Source organism: Haliotis cracherodii, unplaced genomic scaffold, assembly GCF_022045235.1.
Source record: "Haliotis cracherodii isolate W230 unplaced genomic scaffold, xgHalCrac1.p SCAF_11, whole genome shotgun sequence".
Taxonomy (NCBI): domain Eukaryota; kingdom Metazoa; phylum Mollusca; class Gastropoda; order Lepetellida; family Haliotidae; genus Haliotis; species Haliotis cracherodii.
In genome coordinates, this window is record NW_027266266.1 from 4,816,516 (window position 1) to 4,841,376 (window position 24,861).

Sequence of the window (24,861 nt, forward strand, 5' to 3'; positions counted from 1 at the left end):
TAGTTTCACTTATCCAGACCACGCGGGACACGGGAGACCCAGTCGTCCAAGACACCACAGTTCGCTGTGCAACATTGAATCCCTTAGCATCATGGGTTCAAGTCCTGAAAACTTTCTAGTTTTGTCAGCACCATACACCTGCTTGTGGGTTTCACCAACGTGATGAACTTTTAAGACCTGCATTTCTTATGATATCAAGCTGGTACACCGTTATATAACTGAAATGCTGTGTTGTTAAAACCAACTCACGCACTCACTTACTGTAGAGTTTACTCGCGAAAAACATGTATGGGATGATTCGTCTTTCAACGGTATGAACAACAGATTATTATTTCGTCACTCCAGGGCTACTCAGCATCCTAAAGATAATGGGAATGAAGCTTCTCCGGACGAAAAAGGAACCAGGTTGCATATTGTCTCTGAGAAGACTGCTGTGGAATCCAGGACTGAAGATGCGGTCAAAACTAGATGCACCATTAGCAGAAAGACATCTGAACTGAAGTCACGACGACAAGATGGCAGACATGCAGGGAGGCCTGGAACCAGTCATCGACACAGAGATCACCCAAGGCCTCATGGGAAGACATCAGCAACCGATGAAGTAATACGTGGTAATGTGACAGTGGAATGTCCGTCCACAGCCAAAATTGTCCGGATCTTCACAAGCAGCACATTTACAGGTACCTTACAGCTTTTCAACTCAATGTCTATGTAAATAGATATTCCTTACAAATGATGAACGAGCCAACAAATTTACCGACTATCAGTATTTGTATTGAATGTCCAGCTGCGCATGTGATATTTGACTTAAAATACAACATTAATGTAAAAATAATACTGCGTAATCAGAATGAAAATAGAGACTGAAAGTTAAAATAAATCAATAAAGAAATGAAATAATCACAAAACAAGTAGGCTGCACGGAAAATTCATGCATTGCATTCTTACTACATGAGAATCTCGAACTTCGTTCTTTCGCTATCAGTGCTGCATTTGCCCGTTTATTCGCACTTCACGTGCATTATGACGATTTGATCGTTGTTGCCAATACATTCATAATGCACGTGCTTGGAATTAATGCATGAGCTTAAAATTTGCATTGCAGACGGTAGATCAGTAGACTCTCAATTCGTTACAGATAATCGACAGTTGATACAAAGGAGTGACTTCATGGCTATATTTTAAATTCTCTGGCGTAGTATGTTTCTTACACTATAGCTGTTGTGACATGTATGAGTAAAGTATATTCTCATTAATGCCCTTGTGTATCTGTTCCTGTGTAGACACCTGGCACGAGCGGAACGCCCTGATGGAGAGTGCGTACCCCGCCCTGAAAGAGGTGTGTCAGCAGCAGGGGTATGAGTTCCAGGTGGTGGACATGAGATGGGGCATCACGGATGAGGCCACGGACGACCACATGGGGACAGAACTTTGTCTGAGAGAAATTGATCTCTGCAAGAAATTGTCTACCGGGCCTAGTTTTGTTGTAAGTGATCAAGCTTCTTATTGCGTAGTGTGTGCTGTTTGCAGAGTACGTTCTTCTCAAATTAATTCATGTTCAACTCACTTCCTGTGCAGTGATATGTAGATGCCATCCTTATGTATTACCTAGTCAGTTTAACAGGAGTAGAGCGAACAGTCAGTTTGTTCATGGAATGTTTCTTTTATTGACAAGATATCAATGCCGGTCTTTCACAGTCGTTTAAATCTCTTTATTATAATTATTATTTCTTATATTTCCTTTTCCAGACATTTTTAAGTCACAAGTATGGTTACCGAGACTTTCCAAACAAAATCGAAGCAACTGAATTTGACAAACTGTTTGCTGCTGTGGAAGAGGAAGAAGCATTAACGCTTCTTAAAACGTATGTACATACCCACGGGAAATATAGCTCGTGAGGTGAAATAGGGTTTAAGGTCACGTTCAAGAATATGGCACTTATATAGTGGCGTGCATGCACCGGTGTGTGTGTGTGCATGTGTGGCTGCTAATGTTTGTTTTATAGTGCTAGCCCTCTGAGATACAATACTGCAGTTTAACATGAATTACCCCACTCAGACACAGTACACTGTATCCTGTGCCGTTAACCACCATTCTTTCCGGATAGTCCTATCCATAAGATCACGCAGGCGGCCTCACGAAAAAATATTAACACAAACATTTCAAAACACACGTTGAACACCTCAATTTGCTCATACATAGGGATATTACGCGAATTATATTTCAACGTTTGGAAAGGAAATATGTAAAGGAAATGTGATGATTTTCAAAAATCGCAATATTAATTTGTGTAATTAGGAAATGCATCATGTTCCTGTTTCTTCATTTGTTTTATAAGATATGGTAATGCCGTGACATCGACCTTTTATTATATTTAGTTGCCTCTCGTTCAAATATATATCAAGAATGTATCTGGTTTAATGATATTTGTTATGAATAATTGAGCAGTATAAACATTCCTATCTCTGCTTAACATCAGCTGGTTCAAGAGAGATGACAATGCCGTGCCCCCGACCTATTTTCTTCAACCAATCAGCTCCATTCTACCAGACTTCCGAAATGAGAATGAGGACAAACGGAAGTCTGCGAAAACAGCTTGGTATGATCAGAATGCAATCATGCAGAAAGCCCTTGTGAAAGCAGCAAATGAGACACTTGATCCAAAGGCAGCACATCGTTACGTCATGTCTGGTATGCAACACTGACTTGAACTCTTTATGGCTTTTGTCTTGATAATGATTGTTACATTGAAGCAATGCTATTGATGATGCATTTGATGCATCCAGGTCTTACTTAGATTGGCCTTGTGTTGATTACAGTGACAGAGGCAGAAATCACACGAGGGATAGTGGAGTCTGAAGATAGGTTGTCCAGCTGTTTGTGGTTTCACCGACACATTGATGCCATAGATAAACAGGAACCAGGCTACATTCTCAGCAGATATAAGGGTAGAACTTTCTTTGAAAACTGTCAATTTGTTACTTGTGATGAAATATTGTCAATTTACAAAAACAATCGTTTGCTACAAAGAACAAAATCAATAGCTCAGTACTTACCAGTGTTATTAAAGAATATTCAACAACAATTCTTGTTTAATATCCTCAACATCTGACACATGTTATATACTATAATGCAACAATAATTATATAAGGGAATTGTTACCACGAAGGTGGTTTCTCCCTTGTTATGAAACTACAATGTCAAGATAATTACACAGTCAACATTTGTGTACACTAGGGTCATCATAAGAACATAATATGATATATGACAATTGTCATTATTATAGAATGCCTTGGTTCTGAGGAGAGACTCAACGAATCTCAGGATCTCTTGGCTGATCTACGGGACAAAAGACTTCCGATCTTGTTGCCATCTGAGAATCACAAAACATACAACATCGAATGGACACACAATGGTGAGTATCGTGCTCAGTTATTATGTATATTGAATTGGGGGAAACTTATTTGAATATTGTGGGAAGACACACACATATATATATTTCTTTGTTTATTGTCAAAAGGGGTGGATCCCACAATGAGTGAAAGACACGAGGACTACATCAAACAGCTTTGTCAGGATTTCACGGAGGAGATTTCAAAGAAAGTGATGCAGGCCATCGAGGAAAGGAAGAGAACAGACTTGGCCAACCCTTTGTATGGAGAGATTGTCGAACACACAGTCTTTTGTCAGGCTAAATGCAAAGCCTTTCATGGACGACAGGAAACGCTAGACGTAAGCTGCGTTGCTTTATTCGTTTTTTATTTCCTCGCAACAAAACATTGTGGTGATAAGCTATAACGATGATGATGGCAATGTGAATCTGCAATACACCAATTTTTAAACTATTAAATGTTCAAGGGATTGTCACTTTTACGTCGCACCTTTCCTTCAGTCTCAGACAACTATGCATCCCTTTTTCAACACATCTGTCTTTAATTTTAGCTTATAACGCGATATCTTCAAGGAACTTCTAGAACTCCTTTCATTGTGCACGGACCTTCAGGCTCTGGGAAGACATCCATTGTTGCCATGGCAGCGACATTAGCCTTACAAAGCTTCAACAGCAAGGCTGGAGTGGTCATAAGGTATAATAACTTCGTTCAACTGAGGATAATTAAGGCATTACCTTGTATTGGCATATATTATTTCTGTCATTTGAGAACATTCCTTGTATTTATGAACCAGAAATTGTTACCTTTAAAGGACAAGTAAAGTGAAAATAATGAATGCAATTTTGTTGCAAATATCTATTTTCTTAGATACATTAAGTCAGTTCAGGCAAATTTCACAGACTGCGCAGGAACACGTTTTAACACCCAGTGGCGGATTGTTCACCAAGGTTTCCGTTCTTCAACTTAAAATTTGGCCAAGCTTCTGTGATTAAATAAGCCCTAAAGTAATAAAATCTGCATAGTTGCTATGTTGAGTTTACTTGCTCTTTAATGTGCCCTTGGACTTTTTATGCTTGAAAAACGGAAAAACTTAAAATGAACCGGGCATTGTTTTTACTTGAACATAAAAATCAGAATTGTTACTCATGTTTATCTTCCAACTCATCAGGTTCATTGGAACTACTCCAGACAGCTCAACCATTGGTGCATTGTTGTCGAGTGTGACGTCACAGATATGGAGGATTTATGGTGAAGACATTGACCAAGAGCTGCCTGCTGTAAGAATCGATGTCTCCTCTCCATAGTGTAGCCAAGTTGTTTCAGATTTGTTTCTCTTCTTGATAGTGTAGCCAAGGTGTTACATATTTGAATCTTCCAAGTGTGCCATAGTGGGTAGATATGTTTATCATAGAATGGATAGTGTTATCCTTGCGACAAACCAATTTGATGAAGTTTGCGTCACAATTTGATAACTATGTAAATACCTTTTATAGGCTCCATACATATAAATCTATTGCAGTCTATTTGACGTTTCCTGATGTGCGAGTGTTTGCTTATAAAGGAACATTACCTCAAATAATATGGCACTCAAGCGTCGTACTACTACAATGTTTCAAAAGTTATTTAAGTGAATGAAAATATGTCTTACACTTTGATTTTTTTAAGAATGCCGTATTAGGAAAAGATTACTCCTCTCTTGTGTGGGTGTGTCACGTCTTTAAAGTGTAGTCTAGTGGATACATGTGTCTTCTTCATAGGGTAGTGTAGTGAGTAAAGACGTGTCTCTTCTTCATAGGGTAGTGTAGTTGGTAAAGACGTGTCTCTTCTTCATTGGGTAGTGTAGTTAGTAAAGATGTGTCTCTTCTTCAAAGTGTAGTATTGTGGTAAAGATGTGTCTCTTCCTCATTGGGTAGCCTAGTTTGTAAGTATGTGTCTCTTCTTCATAGGGTAGTGTAGTTAGTAAAGACGTGTCTCTTCTTCATAGAGTAGTGTAGTTAGTAAAGACGTGTCTCTTCTTCATAGGGTAGTGTAGTTAGTAAAGATGTGTCTCTTCTTCAAAGCGTAGTATTGTGGTAAAGATTTGTCTCTTCCTCATTGGCTAGCCTAGTTGGTAAGTATGTGTCTCTTCTTCAAAGTGTAGTATTGTGGTAAAGATGTGTCTCTTCTTCATTGGGTAGCCTATTGTGTAAAGACGTGTCTCTTCTTCATAGGGTTGTGTAGTTAGTAAAGATGTGTCTCTTCTTCAAAGCGTAGTATTGTGGTAAAGAGGTGTCTCTTCCTCATTGGGTAGCCTAGTTTGTAAGTATGTGTCTCTTCTTCAAAGTGTAGTATTGTGGTAAAGATGTGTCTCTTCTTCATTGGGTAGCCTATTGTGTAAAGACGTGTCTCTTCTTCATAGGGTTGTGTAGTTAGTAAAGATGTGTCTCTTCTTCAAAGCGTAGTATTGTGGTAAAGAGGTGTCTCTTCCTCATTTGGTAGCCTAGTTTGTAAGTATGTGTCTCTTCTTCAAAGTGTAGTATTGTGGTAAAGATTTGTCTCTTCTTCATTGGGTAGCCTATTGTGTAAAGATGTGTCTCTTCTTCATTTGGTAGCCCATTGTGTAAAGGTGTGTCGCTTGTTCATGGGGTAGTGTAATTGCTAAACATATGTCTCTTCTTTATAGGGTAATGTGGTGAGTGAGTGTCTCTTCTTCAAAGTGTAGTCGAGTGGATAAGGAGTGATATTTCACAGCAGTGAACATAACACTTCATAATTGTACTTTTGTTTACATTCTTTAACATTTTGCTAACATGAAACTACCTTTTAAGTCGCAAATGCATGGGGTGGTGAACCATTCCTTTTGTGCTAGGTAGGGATATTTTACATTTCAAGGTTTTACATTTGTAATGAAATAATTTAATTTTCTGGTAGACAACTCCATGTGTCTCGTGAAATATCATATGAATTATCATCTATGTATCTACTTCAAAGCATTGTCTTTTTCCTAAGTATTGTTGAAATATCTGCAATTGAGAAAAAAAGTACAATATGAAGTAGTTTTGCTAGCGAATACACCTTTTATAAAGACACACAATTTGTTGGTATATCACAGTAATCCATATATGTGCAGCAAACGTTGAAAGCCGTAACACAAATTAATTATATTCAACCTTCGACTTATTTTCTGTTCTTTTCTATTCAAGGATATAAAGGAACTGGCAAAAATATTCCACACGGCTCTTAATATGGCCACCAGAGACGAGCCTTTGGTTCTTCTACTTGACTCACTTGATCAGTTTGACCCATCTGGGGGCGCTCGGCAACTGTTCTGGCTTCCTAAACAACTCCCTGACAATGTGAAGATGATCTTGTCCACATTACCGGAACCGCAGTATGAGACCTTTCCTCGATTACAGGTAAATACATTGTGTTTCAAAGAGGAATTATAGAGTAAATATCAACACCAAACACCTGCTTTATGATATATGTGGTACAGTTTGCATTCATCATATTCTCTTTCAGGAAATGTATTCCGAAAGTTTCCTGGAAGTTCCGCAACTCGCAGACAAAGACGTTGAGGGCATACTAACCAAATGGTTAAATGTAAGTCATCGTGATCTGACTGAACAACAGAGGCAAGTCGTCCTTGGGGCTTTCCAGAAGTGTCCACTCCCTTTGTTCCTGAAACTGTCATTTGATGAGGCATGTCGTTGGTCGTCCTTTGCATCCCTGTCGGAGACAACTCTCCACACATCTATTCGAGGAAGTATCAATGCCCTGTTTTCCAGAGTTGAAGGACTACATGGAAAAATCTTGGTGTCAAGAGCGCTAGCCTATCTCACATTGAGTAAGTACTTTGCGTTAGTTCGTGTTACATTCTGGTGCAGGGTTGTGTCACTTAGTTGTGTCAAAATACTCTGATTGTCGGTTCTCAAACCATGTTCGACCTGATTTTGAATCTTTGTATGTGAGCACCATACCCAAGCTTTTTGATACCACACCACTTCTACCTCTTGATCTAAATTCATAAAGATGGCACACTGTGGTCTTTTCATAACCGATGTTTTTCTCGTTTGAAAAAGATATTTTCATGTTCTACTTTACGATTTTATATATGTCAGCATTTATAAAAGCTTGATTAATGAGGTAAATCACATATCCATTATTGGGTTGAGATAGAAAGATTCATTTTGAACTCATATATGACTTGTTGTTATTATTTCTTCTTCAGGTAAAACAGGCCTGACGGAAAGTGAGTTGGAGGACATCCTGTCATGTGACGATGACGTACTCAATGACGTGTACATGTACTGGACTCCCTCTGTCAGGCGACTTCCGCCTCTTCTCCTGGTCAGGCTGAAGGCAGACCTGGGTCAGTACTTGGTGGACAGAGGGGCTGATGGCGTGAGAGTCTTCTTCTGGTATCACAGACAGTTCATTGAGGCTGCCACAGACAGATACTGCACTGATCCTCAATTGAACCAAGTATTGCATGGAGCTTTAGCTGATTTCTTTGCTGGAACTTGGGCAAATGGTGAGTGTTTGGACACAAGCGATACATACCTCATATATTTGTCTTTCCCGTTGTGATTTTTAATTCTGACACCTAAATCAAATAATATCAGATCAAAATAATAGTTAATAAATAATATATAATATGTTAATTAATATTTTCAATCAACTGAAATGAATAGATGTCGAGATACCTTTCTATTTCTGTTTGTATATGTCTGTTTCTGGTGTCTCCACTGATTTTCAAAAATCAGTACATGTAATTTCCACTAATATTTTGCTTTTACACCAATGGTATCTGTTTCAAACTGTGACTGATTATTCTCTGGAGGTGGCCTTTATATTTATGTTGGTTATGTTAAACCTCAGGTAGAGCAAAAGCATACTTGGACAAGAAGGGTAACACAGAAACTGCTGATCGTAGGGCTGCAACACAGCCTGACAAATTCAAGACTGGTTATAATTTGAGGAAACTGAACAACCTGCCTTACCAGAGGACAGAAGCAAAGCAGCTGTGTCTGTTGAAGCAAGAGTGTTTGTTGAACTTTACTTTCCTCTTGTCAAAACTACAAGCATCAGGTTTAAGGTAAGAAGAATTACACTCAAAAGTGAGATGAACTCGCGTTTTTACTTCGTGTGCAAGATTATTTCACTTATATACTGTGTTTGGCTATGTTATACTTTCTGTGTGGCTGCAATATTGCCGATGTGACGTAGAGTCCTAACTCACTCATTCTGTGTTAAGTACAAATTCTATTATACCGTCCGGGATTCGAACCCACTCGTTGAGAGTGAGGCAACTTATCGCCAATACACATAAAAACACTGAGTGAGTGAGTATGGTTTTACACCGCATTTCGCAGTATTCCATCAATATCATTGCAGACAACACCAGAAATAGGCTTCACATATTGTACCCAATGTGACGAGCAAACGCTTTAACCACTAGACTACCCTCTACCGACCCCTTAGTCACCAAAGGGGGCACGGGTGGCCCACTCATCTAAGGCGCCGCGATTCGCTGTGCAGAGTTGCGTCCCTTGTGGGTTCGAATCCCGGTTCGCCCCGATTACATTTCTAGGGTTGTCAGCACCATACTCGTGCTCGTGGGTTTCACCGAAGTGGTAAACGTGTGAGACCTGCATCACTTCGGGATTTCCTCCCACATTAAGCTGACACCCCGTGATATAACAGCAATAATGTTAAAAGCGGCGTCAAACCCAACTCACTCACTCACTCACTCTTACAGGTTTCTACCAAAGATGGAGACTGACAACTGGTCGTCTGGATCATGAACATTGTTCTAGTCAGGACTTGTGAGCTCATTGAGATGCAATGCAGCAGTTAAATATGGATATCCCAGTTAGACACAATAATCTTCCTCCAAGCCAGTTAGTCCTTGTTTTATCCCTTTAATCTCAAGTGTCTGTCGGGTTCACAAGGACCCATCTTTAAAGTATTTTGGTGTGACACTGTCCACTACATCATGGAGACAGTTGCTACACTCAAAGACATAGAAAACACGAACTAATCCAAAAATAAGCACTCATCAGTTGTAATATTAAAAATCAATGCGTAGTGTAAAAATGTCAGTATTATTTTGAAATCCCAGCATCATATCTCCATGAATCCAGGCCCATCCTTGAGGACTTCATTGCGGCCAGAAATGTGTACCCTGGTGACCATGAACTAAAGACTGTGGGAGAGAGTCTTCAGTTGTCCCAAGATGCTCTAGTATCCTATCCTAACGAGCTCCCGTCTCAGCTGCTGGGCAGGATCAAACAATGGGATGGCCTGGAGGATCTCCAAGCTGGTTGTAAGAATGCACCAAACTACTTCCTTCAGCCTGACAGACCCGTCCTCACAGAACCCGGTGGACAGCTGGTGAACTGTCTTGCTGGGCACAAAAATGAAGTGTATGGAATTGATATGACCAATGACTCAAACTTTATTGTGACATGTGAGTACATTTAATAATTTATGTCATATCAAAACGCCATAAAATCCGTTTGATGTACAAAGACTGATGGTATTCATCCTGATAAACTGATGTCCAAAAGAAATTTTACACAATTTTTGAGTTACAAAATAAATATAAACGCATGTAGAAAATCAATATGTATATAATTCATTAGAGTATTTAATTATCATCAGGTACAGAAAAATCCATTTCATTCAATGATAAACGTCCGGTCTGACGAAGACGCAAAGACACGTGGGGTCAAAAACTATAAAATTCACACTACGACAATTGTGAGAAAAAGCTTTTAAAGCAGTGAGGGCGTGTCTAATGTCTAGTTAATAACGTGTGTGTCCACCTTGGGCTTAAATACACGCCATAAAACGTCGACGCATTGATTACGTTAGACGACGGATGAAGTTAGACGTGGTTCTCTGCCATTCGTCAATCAGAAATTGTTCCAACTCCTGGAAGTGGTTGGTGCAACGGTTCGTGGTCTCAACTGTCGGTCAAGGTGGTCCCATATGGGTTCAATCGGATTCATGTCTGGGGAACATGCGGGCTAGTGTAAGACATGAATATTGACGTTGTTCAGACAGTTGGTTGTCAGCCTTGCAGTATGCGGGGTAGCATTATCATGCTGAAATAGAACACCACGCGGTTGTTTTTTAATAAATGGCTGCACTACTGGTTGCAGAGATTCGTCCCTATATGGCTGAGCAGTCAGTTTTCCCCGAATAAGAACCAGCCGCCTCCATATGCTCAAACTTGTTGGACACAATTTGGCGCTAAACGTTCCCCCTGTCGTCTGTATACACCGATTTCTTAAATGCGTTACCACGGATGTGACGGTCTTCAGCGGGTGTAGTCCTGGGTGGTCGACCGCTTCGTGGCCTGTCCGATGTCAAACCAGTCTGTCGTAAACGTTACATTAAATCCCTGACGGTAACACGGGAACAGCGGAGACTTCTGGCAATGTCGGCGTTGGAGGCGCCTTGCTGAGACATTTTGGACATTAGTTGACATAATGGTTTCAGTGCCCTTAATCTTCTAATTCCCAGGTGCCTATGACAGGTCGGTGAAAATCTGGGATGTTGCCAGTGGAAAACTGGTTCGGTCAATGGATGATGTTGGGGCAGAACCGGAGAAGGTCCTACTCTGCTGTGATGACTCTGTAATAATTGTTCACCCAGATGAACATATACTTGGTTATGACTTCAAAACAGGTGCCCTGCTGTACGACATACACACAGAAGAAGGAGGACTTCTGTTCTGTGTGGGAGGAAAGGGGAACAGTATCATTGGAACCTTTCACGAAAAGTCAGTGTCACTTTATGCTGCCGACACGGGGACACTCCTAGAAACTGTGGTGTGTACTCTGCTTGAAGATGACCAGGAACTGACAACCAACTCTCTCTGCGCTGGTAGGCATCTCTGAACTAAAGATTTTAAAAGAGTGAATATTTCACTTTTAAGTAATTATAGTGTTAGTTGTATGGGTGAAAGCTCGAAGATGATGATATATGAAAGGATAGAGTCTGGAAAACTGATTCTGAAATCTATTGCCTTTAGCAACTTCTACTTCCACAACTTATATTATAAAATATATTATTTTTGTATGTATTGGTGTGTGTGGTGTGTGTGTATGCGTGCGTGTGTGTATGCGTGCGTGAGTGAGTGAGTGAGTGAGTGAGAGCGTGCGTGCGTGCGTGCGTGCGTGAGTGAGTGAGTGAGTGAGTGCCTGCCTGCCTTCCTGCGTGCGTGCGTGCGTGCGTGAGTGAGTGCCTGCGTGCCTGCGTGCGTGCGTGCCTGCGTGCCTGCGTGCGTGCGTGTAAGAATTGTTGTATGTTTATTTGTAATGATTGCCTGCGGAAGCAAATTACTGAAACGCTCGTTAACTATCGGGTGCGGTGGTGGTCAGATTGTAACAGGAAGTGTGCTTTAGAGTTAATCCCCTTGTTAAAGAATGTGCTTTTCTTTTACACCAGGAAGCCCACGGTATATGGCAGTAACAGATAGTCACCAGCACTGGATATTTGTTCTTGATATAGAGACATCACAATTCATTCGAAAGAAAAAGATCTTCGAGAAATTCAAAGATGAAGATGGTAATGATGAACAATACACTATTGAAGCTCTTGTTCTTTCTCTCAGCGGACACCGACTCTACCTTTCAGAAATGTATAAAAACGACCTTCAAGTATACATCACAGATACAATGGAGCAGGAATGTGTCTATCCAGGTAGGTATATGTTCACTGTGCTATTTTGCTTACTGAGCAGAAAAGTAGCTTTGTTTGTTTTCTCAGCAATATTCCAGCTATAAATAATCTGGATAAGACACGAAAATGATGAGCTTCTATCCACGCAGTTGGGATACCAAGTCAGCGAGCCTGACCACCCGATCCCATTAGTCGCCTTTTACGACAAGCACGGCTTGCTGAAGACCTATTCTACCCCTGATCTTCTTGGGTCAGCCTTGTCTATATGTCTGTCTGACAATCCAAATCCTTTACCAACTCACTAATTGAAATAAATCCACAGGTTTGCCATGGAGGAAGAACAATATTATCAACCACTCGTCCTCAAACGTTACCATGTCAAAACATCTTCTGTCACACATACAGGATAAAATTGTGAATAGTTATGTAAAGGAAATGACTTCCGTTGCAAAAGTAAATTACTTTTGCACGTGTACATGAGTGATCTATCCCCTGTATTCGAATTTCGATCGTTTTGCCACTGTTTTCTGACAGGTAACGACAGAGACACGTCTGAGAAGTTCAAAATTACAAAAGATGGGAAAACGCTCTACTTTCCCAACGGTGACCACAGTGTTTTATGGGACTTACGCACTGGACAAAGGTCTACGGTTCTTCAACAAGGACTAAGTAAGGTTTCATTTATGTTTCTACACATTTTACTGATGACCGAAATATGTTGAGAACTGTTTCCAGTGAACCTCACGACAAAACAAACACACCATTTCCTGTGTGCCCTTTTACAACTTGATAGGGTTTGTCTCGTACAAAAGTAAAGTGAGGTGAAATTGGGTTTAACGTCGCGTCCAAGATTATTGCACTTATATAACGACGTACTTGTACGTGTGTGTGTGTGTGTGTGTGTGTGTGTGTGTGTGTGCGTGCGCGTGTGCGGCTGCTTTAACTAGTCCGGACTGATGCCGATTGATAGTACCAGCACACGTAGATACTATGACGCAGTTTTAACATGAATACCCCAGTCAGACACAGTATACTGACTCCGAGCCGACCAGTCCTTGTTTTAGTCACTTAATGCCGAGCGCCAGACAGGGTAACAACAAGTACCATCTTTTAACGTCTTTATGTATGACGCAGCCGGGAATCGATCCCGGACCTTCCGCTCCGGACCCGGGCGGACGCTCTACATCTAGACCAAGAAGGCAGTCCAAACTTCATAGAATTTACATAATGCACATTAATTTAACTTCGCTACTCTCGACTTAGATCTTCTTATAACACAGGAACCTGGTTCATATTCAAAGTGCCTCCCTTATAATCATTTGAAAGTGGTGAATGTCATTTGAGTTTAAATATCCACTAATTTTTGTAGTGTCTTCGATAAAAACATTTTTTTCAAAAGATCTATGAAACAGGCTCCAGATTATAATTAGTCGTTTAATCGTCATCTGGCATGACCGATGTGGTGATGAAGGACATGACAACAGCTGCGTCCTACAGCGATGACAAGGTGGTTCGAATCTGGGATTTAACCAGGGAGGCAAAGTCTCACAGTGACGGGCAAGAAAGCGAGGAAGACATTGTGGACTCAAAGTCCCTTGTGGGCGATGATGAAGCTGATACTGGGAAAGAGCACACAGATGCAAAGGAGGAGGAAAAGAAAGCAAAGCCCATAGAAATCAAGTATGGTCACGAAACACATTACTTCCTTGTCAGGCTAACAGGTCGAGCCATGCCCTCTATTGAGAAGCATTGGGGACGAACTAACTTGTTTTCCTTGAAACCATTTGGAAAAAACTATTATTGATAATATAGTGTGTATAAAAGCACGACATATGTATGCTATGTGTCCATTTCACACCAAAACTATTATTCGGTTGCGTACGAGTCGACAAGGTATAGACAAAACGATGAGTAAGCAGCAACCTTCTGACGGAAACCGGAAAAGTTTGTGGATCCGAAACGATTTGCACAATTTATCCATGCACTCCCTGAAAAAGCCCACAACAATTTCACAATTGGTGTATTTTTAAGGCGTTTGATGACCCTTCCAAACCCACGCTATGTTCTGCTGAAAGCCAGTCGATCCCCGACGAAATACCTCCAAGTTTACGACCTGCCACTTAAGAAGGTAGTCAGACACATCAAAGTCGTGAGTACACCAATAGCCATTATTTCATTTTTATCGTGAGAGGGATTTTGGATAAGGGAATAAAGGAACGCGGGACCTTCTTTTCCAAAAAATATAAGAATGACTTTTGTTATTTTATCACCTTTAAATTATCATTTAGCAGGTTGTTTGTGCACGTTAATAACTGAAATGAAATTCCAATTGACTGGTTGTTTTCAGGACCACACGCCGTCAACAATTATCCCTCTTGAAGACAGCGTGCAAGTCCTAGTACAAGTTAAAAGACGATTGAAGATTGTAGACTTGTCATCGGGAACTCTCCTGAAAACATTCGAAGGGAAACTGTCTGAACAAAGTTCAGATTTCACTCTAGTAGCAGACAAGAAAGGTTTGTTTCAAAATATGATAAAATGATCGAAAATATTACATTACGCCTTGCATTTCATGACCTTTAATGATGAAATATCTGGTTAGTTACATTTTCCAATAGAGATGAACAGAAGTTTGAAAGTGAAGGAGTTTGTTCCAAAGCCAATGTGAACAGCATTTCAGTTATATCCTGGCGTCAGCTTGATAAAGCTGATAGATAATTAGTGTGAATGAGGATTCTGTCCCATGGTCATAGGTTTCTGTCACGTCAAACTGACGCAACTTCTGCACATCGAATTGTGACGCCCTACACGACTGGCCACCACATGTTAAATGTGCCTGTGCCAATAAAATGTCATCTAGCTATCATCGTCTGCCTCGATACGTTGTTTGTTATATTAGATGAGTGAACATTCTGTACAAGCTCAGCGTGATAATTGTTACGTTATCAATTATTCTCATCACAGTTACTTTTGAGTATTACATATCGCTTTGTACAATGGTATAAGAGATAACACCATAATGAATACTGAACCGTAAAAGAAACGTCAACATGCGTAGGTATATGAAAAACCTCATTTGTCCAAGCACTGTAAACATACTTTGAGACATATTAAAAAGATGACACTTGGCAAAACTGATCATCAAGGTTGAAATTAAAGTGTCAAATGTTCTTAAAGTGAAACACAACACTAGTCTCTGAGACAATGACAAAGTCAGTATCTCGTGTGTCCGCCATGTGCATTGATGACTGCCTTGCAACGTCGATACATGGAATGGATGAGGCGGTTGATGAAGGCCATAGGCACTTGAGCCCACACTCTGAGGAACGCCTGATGCAGTTTAGATGCAGTTGTCGGCCTTGGTCGGACATCATTCGGCCGTCTTTAGATCTCGTCCCACAGATGCTCAATGGGATTTAAATCGGGACTGAGGGCAGGCCACTGCATGGTTCTGATGCTATCATGGTGGAGAAAGTCTCTTGCTGCTCTCGCAGTGTGGGCACGGGCGTTATCATGCTGAAACTCGTGGTTGCGGCGACGTGCCAAATGAGGTATGGCGTGTGGTCTCAAGACTTGATCAATGTACCGAGCTGCTGTGACACCTATACTTCTCCCAGGACCGATGTTCTGGAAGACCACAAGGCCGACCCTCTGTGCAAGACCAATTCCACCCCACACCATGATGCTCGGACTACCCCGCGAGTCTCTCTCAACAACACAAGCATCCGAATAACGTTCCAGACTCTTTCTCTCTCTCTCTCTCTCTCTCTCTCTCTCTCTCTCTCTCTCTGTCATCTGCTGTTAAGATACAGTAACTGCTCTCATCTGAGAAGATGACGATGGCGATGACGTGTTGTCAGAATGGGTCCTCGGTGTGACCTGTTACAGTGGAGGTGTCTGCTCGTCAATCGTCGACCCACGGTGTCTGCACTAACCTGTAGTGTTGGTGGTCTGGTACCGTTGCTGGAGCTTGTATATGGACTTGAAATGCATTGGCTACTTGCCGGGCGGTTTGTCCAGCTTGCAATCGTCCTAGGGCTTGTGTCGCTGATTTCTTGTCAATCTTGGCATGTGGTAGCAATTCAATAACGAATGAATGTTATCCAACCTGGAGGGATTTTTATAGGGCAAGAAGTGGGAGAACGCATGTGCATTTCAATTTGCACGGAACTCACCTGCATCGGGTTACCATGGCCGTTGCCGTGATGCGTTTGGGCGATCGGTTTTACTGTCATCTACTTTGTTTTTTTATCATCAAATTTCATTTTTTCCGGACAAGGTAATGTTAAATTTTAGAAACTTTGACAAGAAGTACCCAGATATTTAAATGACAACTTGCATGCAATGTTACTTGGGGTGATGTTTCTTTTGCGGTCCAGTATATAGATATAAAACGTCATTGCAGGAGAAGAACTAGTCTTTATTATCCATCAAAACAGATTCCATTTCGTGTAAAAGGCAAAATTGCTTGGAAAAATACATGAAGGGACCACTGATGGAGGGTGGTGCATGCTTGTTTGGTTTAGTTAGTCTCCCACTGTGTTAGTTCAGCGAAGTGCAATGCTAATCCCTTTTTCATTACTCCCTCCTTTTCCAGAAGTTGCATGTCCCACACGAGGGCGCAAGGGAATCAAGCTGTATGATCTTACAACTGGAAAGACACTGGCCGTAATGGAGGCAAATAACACAAAGAAATTTGATGACCTGAAGGTGAATGAATGTTTACAGTCAGCAATATCACAGCTTCGTCATGAGTTCCTGTATATATGCATTCCTGTATTTGTTGCTTTTAAGTATATATGAATACTGTAAATCTTGAAATTAACGCGAGCGTGAATGAAATGCGAAAAATGCGAGTGGTCTTTGCTCGCATTAATTGACTTCGCATTTATGTCTCCAACAATAAGACGGCCTCACTGCACACTTTGAATGGCGGAAATACCAACTTGAATATAAACACAAACACGGTTTATTGAGCCGCAGTTGTAACAAGTATCTAACAATGTCAGTCAAAGAATAGGAATTACACAATAGGAGTCCGGTGAGTTATCACTGCTATGGTCAAAAGTTCTACCCATTCGTGTCAAGCTTGTTGACACCTTCTCCTCATACCAATTAGTGAGCTGTTGTTGGTTCAATTATTTTATTACCTTTGAACTTCCTTAATGCCAGTTAACAGAGTAAACATATAAATTGTGTGCTGTTTTTAGGAAAACTACGTTTACTGTTATTACAGAAGTGATTTACTCAGTGCTAATACACGGTGCTCTTTGTGTTTGATTAGTATAAGGTAAGGAGATATATCATTCCACTAGTATGTTTATATGTGTGTTTATGTGTGTGTGTGTGTGTGTGTGTGTGTGTGTGTGTGTGTGTGTGTGTGTGTGTCTGTGTGTGTCTGTGTGTCTGTGTGTGTCTGTGTGTGTGTGTGTGTGTTGAAAATATTGTACGATTCCGACTGTATCATGTGCATGTGTTTGTGAATCACTATCAAACAGTAATGATACCAGATGCTCGCGAAAGGTGAGCGTGTCTTGTCCCACGGATGGTACCCATCACAAACACGTGCAAAGTGTAGCCAAAATGACACAAGACCACATGGCACTGGTCAAAATTGGCTATAGCATCCCGCACCATCGGGCTTTTGCATCGTCTCAGTTATCTAAATGAAGGACAATATATCCCTATTGAGGATTGTGGTCATTGTGTTTGTTCCGTGTTCTCTTGCAGGCTAGCGAGAAGGGCACAGTCCTAGTGGCGACTACGAATGGCGGGCCTTGTTACGTGTTTGACATTCTGACAAGGAAATGTTTGCATGAAATCAACCCTGAACAACTCAAAACCGATGACATTTACATCAACGACGCTGTTGTCACCAACGACGATGCCTATTTCGTATGCCCAAAACAGACACGTCCCCAAAAGGCAGCTGAAGGTAGCAGAATTGACTATATTCCACTATGCTTGGACATACAGAAAAGTAAGTACAATGTCAGAAGAAAATAATTCCCTATTTTTAACATATGTTACAAAGAGTGACTGGAGAGAGGCCTACATTTCTAACAACGAGGAAGATATTTTCATCCGTCTGGCACTGTTCCTATTTATGCTTGACTGATGTCACAATACCAGTAATTAGGACATAGGCTAAACATACTATAAAGAGAACGTGGGCTCAAACTTTGGCACCACTACAGTCAAATCCTAGATCAAGATGTTGGATTTTCATTGCTCTAGGTATAATAGATAAAAGTGCCCCTATCCATATTCATAAGAAGTCTCTGCCGAAATCAGAGTCGATTTTATGATTCCAACTATATCATGAGCATGTGTTTAGGAATCACTACCAAACAGAGGCGATACCACGTGCTCGCGAAAAGGTGTGAGTATCCTGCCCCACCAATGGCACCCATCATAAACACATGCAATGGAATGTCAATTGCATCGGACATCATTTTTGTCACGTATGTTTCAAATTTGGAACTTTCCATAAAAAGTTTTGAAAGCTTTTCTGAGGCCTTCAAAGTTGTAACCTTGATCAATCAGCTTTTGAGCAAGAGTCATGTGGCGCGCTTTCAAAAGGTTCAAGAACAGTCTCATATTTCCAAGCGTTGACAAGCTTGTTGGTAACCATAATGCAGGGCTAGAACTTCAGAGAGCACTGAAACACATCAAGAAGGAATTCCACATATGTTTATGTGGCTATTTCTATGGCCAACAAGATCTCCCAGGAAATTTCAGATGAGAATGAAGTCAATGAAGAATGAGAGTATTTATGTTTCATACACTATGGCTGGTTTCCTGGTTGTGGGATGGGGGTGTGGGTGAGTTTACCCTGTACTCTCTCCAACTCGTTTCTCCACGGGGACGATCATGAATTTTAGGCTCTCGCCTGTTGTGCATTTACTGGTGAAAAATGTTAACTTTGATGATTTGGGTGAGAAGGTTCGCTCTGTGCGTAAAACATCAGAGATCTTCAACAATCTTGACGAGAAGTTGGCTCACCTTTCTGCAGAGCACACAGTTGTCAGATTTAATTCACAAGTTTGTTCATTTGATTCTGGATGTACCTGGTCATAGCGATTAGTCATTCATGACCAGATGTAGGTAATAGATTGTCGGTAAGAAACATATATCACACGTGTCCTGGTACCCAAATCTGAAAACACCAACTAATTGTGTAGCAACCTGAAATATACACATGCGCAAAAGTTAAGCGCCACCATATTCACAGTCTCTTGATTTCACGTGTGGGAATCAGAAATATGAAATATGATGATGTATGACTGAATTAGGCTTCCATAGTTTCATGAACCCAAATTGGCGAGTGATAGGCATGAAAAATGCTGGCATGTCATGCAGGGCCATTGCAAGACAAATGGGTCGTCATCACAGTGGTATCACTCGTTTGATTGTCAAACCAATGATGTCAATGACAGGCATAGGTCTGGTAGACCAAGAAAGACCCCTAACAGAGAGGATAGACGTCTTTTCAGGATAGTCAGGCGAAATCCATTTGTCACTTCAACAGATTTATGACTGCAGTGGATTACCCATCAGAGACTCTCGACGATGACCGTAAGGCGTCGCCTCAGAGCGGCTGGTTATAACCCGAGAAGACCAGTAGAACGTCCTCAACTGACTGAGAGGCACATGCGGAATCGTCTGATATGCTGTCTTGCCCGTAGTCGATGGAACTTGGCCAACTGGAGAAGGATCCATTGGTCTGACGAGTGTCAAATGCTGCTACGAACTATTGATGGTCGAATACGTGTTTGGAGGCAACGTAACACTCGTTTTGGCGGGGGGTCTGTCATGATATGGGGTTGTGTTTCCTTCGGATGCAAACTTCCGCTGGTGACAATTCGTTGAAACCGGAATGGCCAACAATACCAAGATGCCGTTCTTCGTCCAGTGGTAGTCCCTCATTTTGACAACCATCCTCTTCAGACAAGACCTATTTATATGGACGACAATGCTAGACCACACAGATCTCGGGCAGTTTTGGCTTATTTGCGTCAAGAAGCTATTGCCACTCTTCCTTGGCCGGCCTGTAGTCCGGATCTTAATCCGATTGAACATCTCTGGGACATTCTTGGCCGGAAAATCAGACATCGTGATCCCCCAGTTCAAAATCTCGCTGGACTTGAAGCCGCACTTCATGTAGAATGGATCCGTATGCCTCAGAGAAGCATTCAACGACTTGTAATGAGTATGAGGCGTAGGGTTGAAGCTGTGGTCAATGTCTGTGGTCTGTCTTGCAATAGACTCTGCACTCCCTAGGGTGTCTATGTGACACCTGATATGGTCTGCTGATATCATGACAGTTACATGACAAAAAAAGTTTTTCAATGTTTTCTAATCCTTCAATTTCTGGTCTTCGGTAAAATTCCTTTCTGCTCATATTCTTTTGGAACACAAGATAAACTGCTTTGGGACAACTTTTGCATCACATGTGGTTTACATATACGGCTTATAACAATTGTACATCTCGTTATAATAGTCATCATTAAGTGCCAAAAGTAACAGCTCACAAATATGGTGGGTGGAGCTTAACTTTTGTGCATGTGTGTGGGTGAACTCATTATCCAAAACTGAATCGTTCCACATTTGTGAAATTTCCAATGCACGTGTTCTCAACAGCAGTACGTATTAAGTAGGTAACTCTGTATATGATATATGTGATTTAATATATTTTTTTACAATGGGCCAGTTGGCTTTTATACACATAAAGTCTGTCTGTGTAGGACGTTACAAGGGCTTTTCAAAACGTTCGAAGCCCAACAAACAAAACCGACAATTGTGAAAGTGTTTTGTTTTGTTTTTATCAACATAATCTCCCTGCTTTTCAATATACTTCTCATATCGCTTGTGAAGCATTTCAATTCCAATAAGGAAGAGGTTTTCGGAAGCCACCCAACAATTCACGGCAGCTTTGACGTCATCGTTGTCGTTTGAGGTCATCGTTGTCGTCATAGCGCCGCCTTCCACGAAGGTATTCTTTCAGTTAAGGAAACAAAGGGAGATCACTTGGTGCCAGGTCTTGCGAGTATGGAGGGTGAGGAAGCTCTTTGAACCCACATTGTCACACAGCAACCTTTGCGAGTAGAGAATTGTGAGTAGAGAAATTGTCATAAAGTAGTAAAACTGCAGCAGTCCAGCAGTCAGCAATGATAAATCAGCATAGTAGGCACCGGCGATTGTCTTTTGACTTTCTAAGTAATCAACATGGATCACACCTTTGCATCCCCGAATACAATGGTCATGACTTGAATTTCTTTGGTGCCAGATTAGTGGAATGGTGCCATTCCATGGGCTGACGTTTTAACTCGGGGTCATAGTGGTAGACCTATGTTTAATTAGCCATTACTAATCCCCCTTTTTGAATTTGACGAAATCCTCCTCAATTAGCTCTATTATGTTTTTCTGGCAATGTCAGTTCTCTTTTGCTTAAGATCACAATTTAGAAACGTTTGCACACAACGAGCAGATATCTCATTCACCTGTAAATGTTCAGGATTAAAAGTTTCAATGGATCCATGGCTTATACCTAAGTCTTCATCCATTTCAGCCATGGTAATACTTCTATCTGACAGTATACGTTTTTTCTATCTCCTTGATTGATTCTTTATTTATTGAAGTTGAGAGATCTAGGGTCATCATTAAGGCTTATTCCCCCCAGCCTTAAGCATAGCTGCCCAACGTTTAACAGTGGAAAGGACACTTATCCACATACATTTGCGATAATTGGTCATGAATTTCTAGGGGACTACTTTTCTCTACAGTAAAAAAATGATTACTGATTGGTACTCGTTCTTTTCCATTTCTGTGTCCATTTATACCACTATCACTTCCAACTGGCTGTCACTAATATAAATGCGGTCTCAACAGACCAAATGCACTTCCAATGATCTACTCAAACAATGTACTCTATTGACTAGTTCACTTTGTTATGGCCCATAGTTGAAAGTTAGTCAGGCTTAGAACTTTTTGACCTGCCCTCGTACCTTCACTTCAGCCTTCACTACTCCTCTTGTTAAAGCTCTATTTCATAGGGGCGGTCGGGTAGCCTAGTGGTTAAAGTGTTGGCTCGTCACGCCGAAGACCCGGGTTCGATTCCCGACATGGGTACAATGTGTGAAGCCCATTTCTGGGGTCCCCCGCCGTGATATTGCTGGAATATTGCTAAAAGCGGCGTAAAACCATACTCACTCACTCACTATTTCATATGTGTGTTTGTGGACTATTTTCAGACTGTATCCACAGGGAATTAGTAGATTATGAATACAACCTTAAATACGAGAAGGATGGTGGCAACGGCGACACCAGCGTAGATGTTTTCCAACTGCTTGATAACAGGACAATCGTCTCCAATCATAATGATGCCTTCATTCGAGTGTTCGATCTACATACAGGTAGGTTAGTCTTGAATATACACCCGTCTGCATGATGTCCTTTAAAAAACACACTGAGGTTCACACAGTCTGCTTTCTGCTTGCATGTGCTCTTACAACAAAGTTGAATATACTGGATTTGTAAAAAAAAGTTCAAATTCGAGCGTTAATTTAATGATTCACATACCAAATTGACATAGCTTTTTAACAGTGGTTAATATCGTATCTCCCGTTTACAATACTTGTTTATTTTAGGCCTGGCATTATGATATCATACTTGCTTGATATAACAGTAATATGTACTGAAAACTAGCATATATACTACTCAAAAGAAGTTAAGGATCACCCGATTCTTTCATAATGGTAAAGTTAATCCGCCATGACATGAGAGATTAACTATAGTAATATGAAAGAATCAGGTGATCCTTAACTTCTTTTGAGTAGTTTTTAAAAATAAAGATTGGGTATTGTACTAGAAATAGGAATACAATCCTGGAGTATGACAAGTATGTACCTATGTTGTTTCTTTATTACTTCAACAGGAGAAGTGAAAAAAAGAATTGACGGACACCTCAGTGCTGAGCTTTCAGTAGTCAAAGCTGGGCCTTACTTCATGTCCCATGGCACCTATAGTGAAGACAATGTGTTCAAGATGATTGACAGGACCACATTTGAGACCATAGCCACCTTTTCACCGGATTATGACGTTAGTTATCATCCTGTTATATGTTTATTAACACCAATCATCGAGTTCAACATTATACGAGAAGAATATGGTATACTCCTGTAACGCAATGTGCTAGGTGCCAAATGTCTGGATATCAAAATATACGAATGCACCTATAGTATGAAGTATGTCATGATCTCACCTCTATCGTTTACAATGGTTATTGAAAATGAAATGTTCACTGAAGAAGAAACGTCTTTTCTCTTCTGATTTGTTCACCCTTCAAGGCAATGTTGAAAAATTTAAATTATGATATGGCCTTATGTAATTTCTTATAGATGCGAGATTTAGTTCTCACCGAAGATGGCTTCCATGTGGTAGGTTACTTCAAAGAATTTAGAAAGCCAGCCGTGTGGAGTCTGGTGGGAGGGCCTGAAGATGACCAAGCCAGGAAAGCATTCAAACCTTTATCCAGTTTCCCTGACATCTATGGACCTGACAGTAAGTGTGGCACACAATGTTATATTAACTCGGACACTGCAGTTGCCATACACCCTTTGTTTTTTATGGAATGCACAGCGAACATATCAGTCAGTTATACAAGAGAGTGGATATGGTTTGACGCCACTTTAGCAATATTCCAGCAATTTAACAGCGGGGACCAATGTGTGGAATCGAACCTTGGTCTTCGACGTGGCAATGCCATTCCCAACTAACCCAGATCTACAAGAAGTTTGATTGTATTATATGATAATAGTCTTCTAAGTGTCAAAGAGTAGTATTAAAGAGGAAGGAGTCAAATATATAAAATTTACACCCCCTTATGCATATATTTGGAAGAATATAAACACTTTTGTTATTGTGACAGAATTGCACAGTAAACAACATTTGTCAAATATTTACATACATTACATATTTACATTTATAGTTTCAATACCATACATATTGCTAAAATTTATGATTAAATATACACAGCGATTCAATTAAAACTACGACTGGAAATGGACACAGATAAGGATGAAGATCCGGATGACCTTGACAAAGACATCGACGAGGTAGAAAGTGACATCGATGATGACGGCGATGACTCCAGCTATATGTCTTCTACCTCTCCATGGACTGACTCTGACTTCTGATGTGCAGGTGATATATGGGACGAAGCGGAAAATCCAGTCAGACAAACCAACGTCAGCCTGAATATCTTACCTTCCAACTTCGGACAAGCACTTTATAATCTAAAATAGTTCCAATCCAAATACTGCAATACATGTATTACAAACCATGTTTCATTTTGTGTGTGTGTCAGTTGGTGGGAGTTCATATTATGTTAATAAGATCAGAATTATCGATATCACGTTTCCCATTATTGTAAGATTCCTTTGAAAATGAATAACAATAGGTTATTGTTTGTGAATGTGAGAATCCACTATTTGGACAACACAGAGAAAATGGAAATATCCTTTGACATCAGAAGCAAGTGAAATCATTGAGTTTTCATTTCATATTTGTGATCCATTAGTTCTGTGATTGATTATTTCAATTAGTTTATAGTTCAGCTGCTATCATAGGTTCTGTTTATATACTAGAACAAGACAGTAATAACTATGAGTTTACATACATGTGACAATTTGACGGAAGTGTGTATTTTATATAAACTAGAAACTGACAATTAATCAGGCATTTAATTTTGTACACTGTAATCTGTATACTGCTCCCTGAAATTAGAACCTTTAG

General features: G+C 40.6%; 1 protein-coding gene across 1 annotated transcript; it reads left to right on the forward strand.

The window, feature by feature from the left end:
• The first annotated feature begins 313 nt into the window (after window positions 1-313).
• Window positions 314-24,263, forward strand: LOC139456036 (NACHT domain- and WD repeat-containing protein 1-like). The gene is made up of 26 exons (XM_071237547.1): window positions 314-680; window positions 1,284-1,486; window positions 1,750-1,865; window positions 2,481-2,692; window positions 2,821-2,949; window positions 3,288-3,416; window positions 3,522-3,733; window positions 3,944-4,086; window positions 4,562-4,670; window positions 6,576-6,788; window positions 6,895-7,219; window positions 7,604-7,906; window positions 8,254-8,470; window positions 9,519-9,844; window positions 10,906-11,268; window positions 11,833-12,087; window positions 12,601-12,735; window positions 13,515-13,746; window positions 14,098-14,215; window positions 14,414-14,582; window positions 16,664-16,776; window positions 17,797-18,046; window positions 22,320-22,481; window positions 23,003-23,166; window positions 23,466-23,628; window positions 24,103-24,263. The coding sequence occupies exons 1-26, from the start codon at window positions 314-316 to the stop codon at window positions 24,261-24,263; spliced, it is 5,289 nt and encodes a 1,762-aa protein (XP_071093648.1).
• The last annotated feature ends 598 nt before the right edge of the window (window positions 24,264-24,861 follow it).

Excerpts from the sequence above, each read along its gene's own strand:
- LOC139456036 (XM_071237547.1), top strand. The coding sequence starts at position 314 with ATGAACAACAGATTATTATTTCGTCACTCCAGGGCTACTCAGCATCCT. Across the intron at positions 1,866-2,480 it reads GCATTAACGCTTCTTAAAAC|CTGGTTCAAGAGAGATGACA; the intron begins GTATGTACATAC and ends GCTTAACATCAG. Across the intron at positions 3,417-3,521 it reads CATCGAATGGACACACAATG|GGGTGGATCCCACAATGAGT; the intron begins GTGAGTATCGTG and ends TATTGTCAAAAG.